Source organism: Astatotilapia calliptera, chromosome 7 (genome assembly GCF_964374335.1).
Source record: "Astatotilapia calliptera chromosome 7, fAstCal68.1, whole genome shotgun sequence".
In the NCBI taxonomy this organism is placed as follows: domain Eukaryota; kingdom Metazoa; phylum Chordata; class Actinopteri; order Cichliformes; family Cichlidae; genus Astatotilapia; species Astatotilapia calliptera.
The window spans coordinates 20,929,813-20,942,367 of NC_137428.1; the positions used below are offsets into that span (position 1 = coordinate 20,929,813).

The window sequence follows — 12,555 nt, forward strand, 5'->3', positions numbered from 1 at the left end:
TTAAAAAAATTGCCAATTCCAGCCTATCACTAGCAAGGATGTGGCCATTTGAATTTCTGCTGTGGTATACTGCCTCTGTTCCTGGAAGCTTTATTGTAACTTTTTTCCGTTTATTTATTTGTTGTCTGATTATTTGGCTTTTTTTATTATTATTATTATTATATTCGCCGTTGATTATTCATGTTGTCGTTTACTTTTGTTGGTTGTGTTGAGATAGCGCAGAGAGGAAGGGGCGGGAGGAAATAGGACCCAAACATCGTCCAATGAGAAAACGCCCTGTTGGCCCAACAGGCATCCCGTCATGCTCGCGGACTCAGCGCTACGTCAGCAGTGATACAGAAACATGGCGGTGCCCATAACGGAGAGCCCGGCTGTCGGCGCTCGTTTGTTGATAACAACTTTTGTCACGACGCTAATATTTCACAGCAGTGTGGCCGACATCGCCGTGGGAGCTTCGACGACAGAGGAGGCTCCACACCGCCGGTTTGAGTACAAATACAGCTTCAAAGGGCCGCACCTGTCTCAGAGTGACGGCGGTATCCCTTTCTGGATCCACACTGGAAGTAAGTTTGTGTCCAGCTGTCAGCATCACTGAACCGCTGCTCGTCAAATCTCTTCGACAGCCGTTTGTCCAGCTGGCACGAGCACGGCTGAGGCCATGTCCTGTTTGTGGTTTGTTTCGGCTCTGGGGTGTTCAGAGGCGACAGCGGCTTGTTTTGTTCATTCACAAGTGCACTAGGAAATGCTTTGATTTTAGCACTCGACTCCCAGTCTCATTTTCATTCAAATCAGTGCAGAGCTGAATAAGTCAGAGTTAAGTTCGAAGTCCTGACTGGCGCTGGGGAGTGTGCAGACACAGGCCTCCTCATTGTTGAACTTTCCTCTTGCAAAAATAGGCCTTTGGAGTCTTGCATCACACTGTGAGTATTCCTGCTGATACAAGAAAGCTGCACCAGCTTACACTGCATTCTCTCTAAATAACACTGCATGAAGACCACCTTCATTAGCATTCTGCAGGTTATTTCCTCAGTGAACTGTTTATTGGTGGCTTCATTAAGTGTGTGAGTAGAGGTTGACAGGAAGCAAAGAGAGAGAAAACAGAGCACCCAACATATTGTGAATAAACTTTTTTTCTGTTGTCCCCCAACAGCTGCAAAGATTACTGTCACATTTGAATGCATATTAAATATGACCTTTTACACATTCCCAGAGCACAAGCTGATGCTCTTCTTTGCTCATTTTGTCTTACAAGAGCTCCAAAGCCATACTTCCTGTGATATAAAACTGCTAAAAATATTTATTCATTTATTTATTTATTTATTTATTGACCTGGTACAAAGTAGAAGCAGTGTAGCATTTGGAGAGGGGAAAAAAGCGTACAAACAAATCAGGTGCTAGGCAGTAAAGAGCTTATCAAGTAGGTACAACTTGATAATGCTGACGTGTAATAACAGTAATACACCTCTGCAGCAGTAGTGGGGGAAAAAACAACATTTATTGTGTCACTGAGTTCTTTTCCACAGATTTGTGATAGTAGAAAGTTTGTGATAAATTAGTAAGTAAACTCACTTTGCGTCCTCTCTCTGTTCTAGATGCCATTCCTAGCGCAGACCAGGTGCGCATTACGCCATCCCTCAGGAGTCAGAGGGGTTCTGTTTGGACGAAAAACAAAGTCAACTTTGAGCACTGGGAGGCCGAGGTGACATTCAGGGTATCTGGAAGAGGAAGAATGGGAGCTGACGGTTTGGTAAGAAGGGGAAAAACCTCAGTGTGGGCTGATTGTGCAGCTGCGAGGGTCTAGCTTAATTTTCCACCGTCTACTCCAGCATACTCCAAGCTAGCCTGTGCCAGTCTCTTCCTCATGATGAGCATAAACATAAAGAGAAATCTTTCTAAAGCCAATAGGAAACAATTTTTTTCAAAGATGATAAGAAAATGTGTGTTTGTTAGCTGACCTTAACCAGTCACATGAATGGCTGAGGAAAAACACTCTCAGTGATCCCACACTGATTATCACTGCTTCTGGCTCAGCTCAGCTTAAACCCCCTCCTCTATATTGGACATTTAACAACCACGTATGGTGGTAACTCCTTGAGGTGGATGGCTGTTGCTCGGGAAACTGGCTGCAGATCTTCTGCACCAAAATAGTAGTTTTTCACGTTTGTCTGCAGTTACTTGCTAACTTCTAGCTGAGTGATAGTAAAATGTCAAAAGGTCCAATGCAAATTAGAAATGAAAAAGGTTCACCTTCAAAATAAAGTTTTGGCTCAGTGCTGCAGCCAGCATTTTTCAAAAGGCACATCTTTTACTTTGAAGGCAAACCTTCTCCATTTCCACTTTTCACAGTTTCACTACTGCTCAGAGAGCAGCTGGGCAGTGTTTGTAGACAAGACCGCAACTTCCATTGAAACAAAGACTGTAGCAATATGGTAGCAACCAAAGCAGTCACAATGAGGGTTTATCTTACTGCTTGTGCAATACACATTTTCACTTAGCAACAAGGGTTGCCAGGGGGTCACTGACCAGTCCATAGGTCTGTGTGACTGGGACTTTAGCAATCATTTTCCCTGTAACTACCATCAACATCCAATAACTAGTTGAGGAATAATAATTTTTCCCTCATAGCCAGTATTGACTGTGTGGATGGAAGAAATCTCCCCGTTGCTGTACAACAGGCCAATATTTCTTTTGTGGATAATCTAATAGTAGATATTAAGAAACTTGCTTCAAAACCTGTTTCACCTACACACCCTGTTTCAGGTGTGTCATACCCATAGGGTTGTATGACAAACACTGCCTAACAAGTGTAATGTGAAGCATAAAGATATTGATTTTACTTGTAAAATAAAAGTAAAATTTTATTTGTATAGCACCTTTCAAGACAAAAATCACAAAGTGCTTCACAGAAAAACTAAAACATAAAAACAAGTTTAACCTTGTAAGAGGTTAAACTTCTCTGGGGAGCCTAAATGAAGCACTTCACCCAAATACACAATTGCATGCTACAAATATGTAAAATTGCAGATTTTTATATTGTCAATGATGTAGCAGTATTTCATGCAGTTTAGTTAGGTGCTGTTTCATGTATATAGCACCAAATCACAAATAATCTCAAGATGTTTTATATTGAAAGATTGAAAGAAAACCCCAACAATCAGAGATTAATAGTGACTAATGAGTAAATACAGAGTTGTGTGTAAACACGTCAAGAGTGAAAAGAGGTGAATAAAGAAGAAACACACAATGCATCACAATAGACCCAGTAACCTTGGCCTGTTACACCATATCGTCATCTGACACAAACTTTAAGCTTTATCAGAGGTTTTAAGGCTAATCTTAAATAAGTGCGCTTCCTTCTATTTTTAAATACTCTAGGAACCGCAAGTAAACCAGCACTCCGAGAACAAAGTGTTCTGACAAGGACACTATAGCTTATGAAATGAACTTACACTGTATCCGTTTAGGTCAGTTGTTAACAAGAAACTGGAGTAGAGAAATGGTGCACTGTGTAGTCAGTAAGTGGCATTTTAATCTTTATTAGATAGTGACAGTGCAGAGATAGAAAAAGGAGAGAGGAAATCAAAAAGAGAACAGATAAATGTATGACACTCAACTCAGCTGGGCACGCAGAAAAGGCTCTGATCTGATCTGATCACACTGTCTTAAAATAATATTGCCAAACCATCAAAATAAAAATTGCTTTCCAATAGAAAACAAATATATGTGTATGTTTGTATATATGTAATCACCCATATATCAAATTTCCTTTAAATATTAAATCAGATATTCTTTATTCAGCTCTAATCCCATGGATTCCAAACAAGTTCTTTTACATAAATGAGCTATTTATTGTTTTTTTATTTTTATTTACTGACTTATTTTTATGGCTGACAGGCCGTGTGGTTCACCAGCACACAAGGCCTTGAGGGTCCAGTGTACGGAGCTGCTGATCAGTGGAACGGAATTGGAGTCTTCTTTGATTCTTTTGACAATGACGGAAAGGTTGGTGTCAGCTATAGTTTTTAATAATGGTAAAACCTTAATGAGTAATAAGCGTAAAGTGTAAAGCACTATAGCTTTATTCACATTTGTTTCTGTTATTGTGTGGTGGGAGCAGTCGGTTGAGAGACTTTCTGCCTATATTATAACAAACAGCTTGATTTCTCAGTCAGGAATCATGTTAGCAATTAAGAACCCAGAGCTTTTTGTTTATGTGAAATTTAAATTTTACTTAGTTAAATAAGATTACCTAAACATCAAATCTATTTCTGTGCTTTAGATGACAAAAAGGATTAATTTTTTTCTTTGTTTTCTGGGAATCTTTCCAGAAAAATAACCCAGCTATTCTCGTCGTGGGAAACAATGGCAACCTTGTTTATGATCATCAAAAGTAAGTAAACATTTCTTGCGCTTTCCTCTGATGTCATCACCAACTCGAATTTTACCAACTTAAAGAAGATTAGGAAATATGATTATATTTGCTTGGAAAGTAAATAATCCTCTCTCCTTCCTAATCTCCCTTGGGCGAGTGAAAGCTTTAAATCATTTTTTTAAATCTTAAATTCTGTGCCTACTGTACCATAAAGTATATACGCAGGCATGAATGTTATTATCTAATAAACGTGAGTGTGTTTTCCTCAAAGTTTAACCATAATTATGAGGTGCAAGTAATAGTTTTTTGTTTGTTTTCACGCAGCGATGGCTCCACGCAGGCCCTCGGTACATGTTTACGAGACTTCCGCAATAAACCCTACCCTGTCAGAGCCAAAATAACATACTACAAAAGGACACTGACGGTAGGAGAAAACATGAACCTTTTAGCATTAAGTGTGTATATATTCACAATGTGAAGTAAGAGAAAAACAATGGCACTTTTGAGACAGTAAAAATGTAGCTGTGTTTTTGTTTTTGCTGTTTTTCCTCTTCAGGTCTTGATCAACAACGGTTTCACTCCGGACAAAGAGGACTACGAGTTCTGCACAAAGGTGGACAACATGGTCATTCCATCTGACGGTTTCTTTGGCATTTCAGCTGCTACCGGTGGTTTAGCAGGTATTATTCTATTTGCTGTTAAAAGTCTTTACTGTCTACAAAATCAAAATTTCGTAAGCAACGGATTTCTCTGTAATAACTCATATTCGACCCAGCAGTCGCTCTTAGCTCACTTTCTAAACTGAGCCACGCTCACAGACATTTTATCAGCCGCATATTTTTCCTCTTATTGACTTAGCTCCTCCTTTTACCTTCAAAACCATCCATATGAGGTGATAGCTTCACACCACAGCTGCAGATTTGTTGGCTGCACAGAAACGGTTTGAATCTTTTGTTCCACTATTTCCCAAACAGTGACTGTGGAGGTCATTTGAGTACAGTCCTTTTCTTAGCAGTGTGGTCTTCTGCTGCTGTAGCCCATCTGCTTCAAGGTTTGATGTCTTGTGCATTCTGAGATGCTTTTCTGCATTTCTTGGTTGTAAAAATGGTTAACTGTCATCTTCCTATCAACTTGAAGCAGTCTGGCTATTCACCTCAGACATTAACAAGGCATTTCACCAGTTTTTGGAACTGGAACTCACTAGATGTTCTCTCTTGTTCGGACCATTAAAACATAGAGATGTTTTTTTTGGAAAATTCCAGCAGATCAGCAGATTCTGAAATACTCAGATTAGACTGCGTGGGACCGACAACCATGCCAAAAATCACATTTTTTTCCTCATTCTGATGCTCTGTTTGAACTTAAACGGGCCCTCTTGACCATGTCTACACATCTAAATTCTTGCTGCGATTTAACTGGCTAATTAGATGTTTGTATTAATGAGCAGTGGCAGTAGTAGCACTAGAAATATTTCAGGTCTGCCTTCTATTAAAGACTTAATTTCATTTGTACTGTCTAGTAATTTTCTGTAGTTAAAACATTATTGAAACATTACCTCAGTCTTATGATGACATCACTAGTTTTGCTGGTCTGGTCTTGACTAGTTAAATTGTTTCCATCTTAACATTATTGCCTATTAGTGCTACCTTTAGTCCTTGTTCCTAGTATCACTATTTGACTTACTGCTTATTGGTAATTGCTAATTACTAATATAGCATGATAGTATTACCTTATTGCAGTTGTTTCTGAGATATTATATTATAGTCTTAAAGTGTGGTAATTCAATAATTTTATTTCTGATGTTTGTGATTTTTCTCATTGAAATTTTCTTTTGTCCGTCAGATGACCACGATGTTTTATCCTTCTTGCTATTCAGACTCACAGAGCCTGGCCAGCAACCGGTAACTACATTTTTTTTTTTTTTTTTTTTGTCTAGAACTCCTAATACGTTTCCAATCCGTTGTGTCTTTTACTCACTCTGTAGTTGTGTGTGTGTGCGTGTCTGTCTGTGTGTGTGGACGTGCATGTGTGCGTGCATATGCACTATACACCCAAGCAGAGCCTCTATTGAGTTCACAGAGGGGTTTTTTGTCTTTCCCATTGAAGCCCCCAGTTGAATCTGAGATTCCTAAAGAAGAGAAGGACAAGTACCAGGAGGAATTTCAGAACTTCCAGCAAGAGCTCGATAAAAAGAAAGAGGAATTTCAGAAGGAGCACCCGGACGTCCAAGGAGAACCAAGTTAGTTTTCTGAAGCATGATGGTCCAAACAGTTGTGTAAAATTACACAATGAATGAAAAATACACATTTGTTTTTATTTATATTCTATATTAATCTGTTACGTGTTACCTAAAAAAAAAAGTTAAATTATTTGAAAAATATGAATCAGAATACATTCAAGACAAATATGTCCAAATATTACTTTTGTAAATCTACATGAAAAGTTTACAAATTTCTTTTCTATAATTAGGTTTTAATCTGCAGTCTCTTTTTTCAGTCGATGATTTGTATGAGAGTGTGAATGACCGGGAGATTCGTCAGGTGTTTGAAGGCCAGAACCGGATCCATCTGGAAATCAAACAGCTCAACCGGCAGCTCGCTATGATCCTGGACGAACAGCGTCGATACGTCTCCGTCATCACGGATGAGGTCGCCAAAAAGGGGGCAAACACTGAGTCAGGACAGGTGGGCATGTCATCAAGAAGCAAACTTACGCAAGCTAAAGGTGTTCGCTGTAAAGCTGCAAGATAGATTTTTAGATTTTGTTACGAATGGAGAAGCATGTTTCTTTCGTCTTCTGTTTTTTTGTTTCTTTTTACATTTTAAAAATGTGTGTCGGGACTTTGGACTGTCTTTCTATGAACTCCTACCTTATTAAACTTTTCATCTGAGCACTTATCAAAACATAGGAAACCCTTTATATGACAGCTGTAACAGTATGAACTTTGAGACCATTGTGCTTCATTTCTCTCTTAGCTGGATTCTGCTGGTCAGCAGCTGGGCTCCATCGTAGCCACACAGCAGGAGGTTCTCAAAAGCCTGAACGAGTTGAAGTAAGTAACAACAGTGTTTGTTGTTGACAATCAGTTATTCTTAAAAAATAGCTGTTTTTTCAAAAAAACAACATAAAGACACATCCGTGATACTCCAGAAAAACAAGGGAAATCCTGCCGCTTAAATCCATCACATCACATTTAATCTTAGGAGAGGCTGGCTGCGACATCACAGGTGTCTGCTGTCCTGATAATCCAGCGGCTGTAACGGCTTCCTCCACAGTTGGTAACGCTCGATTTCTAGGCCCAGATTTACTGATGTATTGCGCCAGTGTAAACTGGGTTTTGGCACAGAGACAAGAGTGCCCAAATACCTAATACCAATTACCTAATAAAAAAAACTCATTTGCAATGAATCCGTTGCATGATAGAGAAATACCGCATGAGCGGGATAGTGTTGCAGTCGTTTGGACAGACTTTTTGACAGCTGATCAGGAAGCAGAGAAACCCAAAAGGTGGCTGATTAGGAATTCTGTCATACCACAATTACAGCTCAAAGTGCACACTGATATCCAGCTCTAATGTGCTTCTTTTAAAACCATAAAAATAGTCACCTGTGCTCAGATTTCATTTTTCGCAGAGAATGATTGATTCTGCTACTTAGAATAAGTGAGTCTGATTTGGTGTGTAGGTTCAATGTTATATTAGGTCAATAACATATCTTTGCTTATGTATTGTTTACCATAAGCTCTTTATGGACTATGTCATTGTGGGCATGCCAGCATTTTTAAATACACTCAACAAAAATATAAACGCAACACCTTTGTTACTGCTCCCATTCCCCATGGGATGGACGTAGAGACCTAAAATTCATTCCAGATACACAATATAACCATCCCTCCCAAACAGTGGTCACAAATCAGTCCAAATGTGTGGTAGTGGGCACATCTGCTATATTGAGATAATCCATCCCACCTCACAGGTGTGCCACATCAGGATGCTGATCTGACATCATGAGTAGTGCACAGGTGTACCTCAGACTGCCCACAACAAAAGGCCACCCTGGATTGTGCAGTTTTGTCTCACAGCAAAATGCCACAGATGCCACAAGCAATGAGGGAGCGTGCAATTGGCATGCTGACAGCAGGAATGTCAACCAGATCTGTCGCCCGTGCATTGAATGTTCATTTCTCAACCATAAGCCGTCTCCACAGGCGTTTCAGAGAATATGGCAGCACATCCAACCGGCCTCACAACCGCAGACCTCGTGTAACCACACCAGCCCAGGACCTCCACATCCAGCAGGTTCACCTCCAAGATCGTCTGAGACCAGCCACCCAGACAGCTGCTGGAACAATTGGTTTGCACAACCAAACAATTTCTGCACAAACTGTCAGAAACCGTCTCAGGGACGCTCAACTGCATGCCCGTCGTCCTCATCGGGGTCTTGACCTGACTCCAGCTCGTCGCCGTAACAGACTTGTGTGGGCAAATGCTCACATTCGATGGCGTCTGGCACGTTGGAGAGGTGTGCGCTTCACGGATGAATCATGGTTCACATTGTTCAGGGCAGATGGCAGCTGAGAATGTCCCAGTTCTTGCATGGCCAGCATACTCACCGGACATGTCACCCATTGAGCATGTTCGGGATGTGCTTGACCGGCGTATACGACAGCGTGTACCAGTTCCCACGAATATCCAACAACCTCGCACAGCCATTGAAGTGGAGTGGACCAACATTCCACAGGCCACAATTGACAATCTGATAGACTCCATGCGACGATGTGTTGCACTGCATGAGGCAAATGGTGGTCACACCAGATACTGACCGGTTCTGGGTCCCCAGACCCCCAATAGCGCAAAAAACTGCACATTCCAGGGTGGCCTTTTGTTGTGGGCAGTCTGAGGTACACCTGTGCACTACTCATGATGTCAGATCAGCATCCTGATGTGGCACACCTGTGAGGTGGGATGGATTATCTCAATATAGCAGATGTGCCCACTACCACACATTTGGACTGATTTGTGACCACTGTTTGGGAGGGATGGTTATATTGTGTATCTGGAATGAATTTTAGGTCTCTACGTCCATCCCATGGGGAATGGGAGCAAAAACAAAAGTGTTGCGTTTATATTTTTGTTGAGTGTATGTCTGCTGCTTGATGAGTGAGTCGTTATGACTGACTTATGAAACAGCTACGTAGTCTTACTCACTCTTTTGTCAGCCATTTAGCACAAATATTTATTTTCCTTTCAGGAAAACTTGATTGACAAGTTTGATTCAATCTGGGCGTTTTTAAAATCGAGCTGCACGAACAAAGAAACTGGATTTATTTATTTTTATTAATGCATATTTGTCTTGTGTTAATTTTAACACACCATCTGCATAAAGATTTAATCAGAATGACAAGATATTAAAGATTGTAGTTTATGTAACATTAATCTCTCATGTATCACAAAAAAGCAAGCTGTTTATATGCCCTAAATCCAACAGGACATTCATTCTCAGATGACTGCATACATGATTTTCTTTATCATATTGTTGACCCATAATTCCCGTGGCACTCGACTCTTGGTTACTCGTTTGCTAAATCTACCCAAGCACTCTCAGTTTTTGTTTTTTGCTTCTTCTTTTTTTTAATCCTGCAGTGAGTGGGAAGATGTAATAATTGAATATTAAGGGTGCTACACAGGAGTAAGCTGATTGGCACAGTAAATAAGTTTGCTGGCAAAAGGCTTCAGCAGCTTCTGCTAATGTGCTAATGTGAGCAACTGATCTGTATTACTTTATAGATTAAGTGCTCAGTTTATCCTGACCCGTCTTAAACACAGAGTTTATGATAGGACTTAGTCTCGCTCCAAAACTACATAGAGGGCTCTTTGCTCATAAATGGGTCACTTGGAGTAGACGAAGATTAGACGTAGGGTTTAATAAATGCTCACTTACTTCCTCAAGGGAGATTCCCCCCCCCCACATGTCCGTGAAACAAATTAGATTTTGTTTGTATGTCGTCCTTGTTTCAGACCTCGACCATGTGGCCGAGCAAGAAAAGGCCCCTTCTTAGCACCGTTCTGCCCTTATCAGCTTAGTAGTCTTTAAATACATCTGTCATATACAAGCAAAATACAGTGTCCCATCCTTTTGATTTCTTGTCACAATCTCCCTCAGGGCTGTCTTGCTTACACTAGTGGAATTCTGCTCATTTGTCTTTTTTCCCCTTCATAATCGCCTTAAACGTGTTTAAGATGATAGAGGGGAAACTAGTTGCTTCCTCCCTGTAAGTAATCAACTTTTAGAAATTACATTTTGTTGAGAAATGTGATCCTGGCTTAAAGTCTTTCTTCTCTTCTGGGAATGCTTTGCATTCAATGTAGTCTTCCTTTAGTGATTAATCTGAAAGTGAAGATGCAGATTTACAGATTTCACATTCAGTCCTTGGTGGGCCTCAGCACTAGCACCTCAGACTGGTTTATTCTGCTATCTGACGGGGTGAATGTGAGAAATGATTTGTACTAATTTCCATTGATAAATCAAGGGTGAATGGCAGCTTGACACAAATCTTCCAGACAGATGATGAAGTGACCAGGATAAACCAGTCTGAACTGGTCAGCATATGTTCTTTTGACCCTGACTGTTCAGTTAGTGGTGCACAGGAGTTATAGAAGAGTGTTTCTACCAGATATAAATGAGCAATTTAAAGATTGAGACGGTAAAATGCTTCCACGGGTGATCAATTACAGTTAGAAAGGCTCTCAATTTCACGCACATCCACATTAATGGGGACCAGCTATCAGATGCTTTGTTACATTTTCAGACAATTTTTAAATTTTGTCTTCAGCATGTTAGCCATCCCTCTCATAGATGCATAATCCACATGGTGTCCCCCTGTTTCTGAGCCATTTCTTATCCCTCTGTACTTGTAATCTGTTGTAAGAACATGTTTTTATAAGGGATTAATTTAGCAATCATGACCTCTTTTATCAGATGGCAATTTTCTGTTTTTTCAAAGTTTGAGAATATGTAGCCTCCAGTGAATAGGGATTAAAAGATTAATTTTTAGACAATTTATATGACTTTAAATAAGCAGCACCTCACAGCATGTTTACTGTTCAGCATGTTTCCCCACATGAATTCAATCAGCAGTGATTTATTTCAGTCCTTTTGAGGCTTCTTTAATGTTAATGTCCAGTCAGTAAGCATGATGTCTCTGTCCTTCTGCAGAAGCTCCTTTCACGAGTCGCTGAGACAGATTGGCTCTGTCCAGAATCAGGGTAATCAAGCCGCTATGGGGACATACGAGACCATGCAACATTTCAGCGACATCAAGGAACATCTGCACACCGTCAAAAGGGACGTGGACCACCTGGTTCAGCGTAATGCTCAGGTATGGATTGGAGTCTGAACTCTTCTGATCTGTTTTACAACAAAAAAAGTGTTGACTGAACTCGCTGATCTGCATTGTGTTGTTTAGAATCCAGCTGACAAGGTCCTGAAGTGTCCCGAGTTGCCTCCCATGCCTTCCTGCTTATCCACTGTTCATTTTGCAATCTTTGTCGTGGTCCAGTCAGTCCTATTCTTCTGCTACGTCATGTACAAGTAAGATATCAGGTTGTAATTTGGGTTGCATCTGCCTGGAAATCTAACCACTCCTCTAATTTTTTTGCATCCTTTTCTTTATTTCTTTTGCAGAAGTCAACAAGAAGCAGCAGCTAAGAAGTTCTTTTGATGTCCTACTTTCATAAAGCCAAAGTGTATACATGAGGGAATGTCCATTTCCTTTTTTTTTTTTTTTTTTTTGATGGGGTTTGATTATTTTCAGTGTAAGTTATTTTACTTAAAAAATTGGTTTTGCTGTAGATGTTTTTTTAATTCATTGCAGATTTGTAATTTGATCAGTGTAACACTTCTGGATTTCCAACATGATGCAACATGTTACTTACAGTATTCCTGGTTGGTCAGATCCTTAGATTCTTTTTTTTTAAAAAGAGAGAAATCTGCCACAGTCCCATTCCCTGAAACAGAACCTGTGTTTTGAAATGTGCAATTTTGTATAAAATACGGCAGAACTATTGATAATGTAAACCCAGACATTGGATTTCTGGGACTGTTTATCTGTTTCAGTTGAGTCAAACAAGTCAGAATCTGACATATCCTCTACCTGAACAATTTACATAAACGACTGTAAACAAA

General features: G+C 40.1%; 1 protein-coding gene across 2 annotated transcripts; it reads left to right on the forward strand.

The window, feature by feature from the left end:
* On the forward strand, positions 1–12,555 carry lman1 (lectin, mannose-binding, 1). 2 transcript variants are annotated; one of them, XM_026173567.2, is made up of 13 exons: positions 1–563; positions 1,593–1,747; positions 3,895–4,002; positions 4,329–4,390; positions 4,697–4,796; positions 4,929–5,052; positions 6,215–6,273; positions 6,479–6,611; positions 6,869–7,056; positions 7,348–7,424; positions 11,587–11,749; positions 11,837–11,961; positions 12,055–12,555. In XM_026173567.2, the coding sequence occupies exons 1-13, from the start codon at positions 344–346 to the stop codon at positions 12,089–12,091; spliced, it is 1,551 nt and encodes a 516-aa protein (XP_026029352.1). In that variant the 5' UTR covers positions 1–343; the 3' UTR covers positions 12,092–12,555. The 2 variants fall into 2 exon arrangements, with proteins under 2 accessions (XP_026029352.1, XP_080160303.1); XM_080304177.1 differs by lacking the exons at positions 11,837–11,961; positions 12,055–12,555 and having other exon boundaries at positions 8,579–11,632.

Coding starts and splice junctions, on each gene's coding strand:
- lman1 (XM_080304177.1), top strand. CDS start 344: ATGGCGGTGCCCATAACGGAGAGCCCGGCTGTCGGCGCTCGTTTGTTG. Junction 1,748..3,894: donor GAATGGGAGCTGACGGTTTG/GTAAGAAGGGGA, acceptor TATGGCTGACAG/GCCGTGTGGTTCACCAGCAC. Junction 6,612..6,868: donor GGACGTCCAAGGAGAACCAA/GTTAGTTTTCTG, acceptor CTCTTTTTTCAG/TCGATGATTTGTATGAGAGT.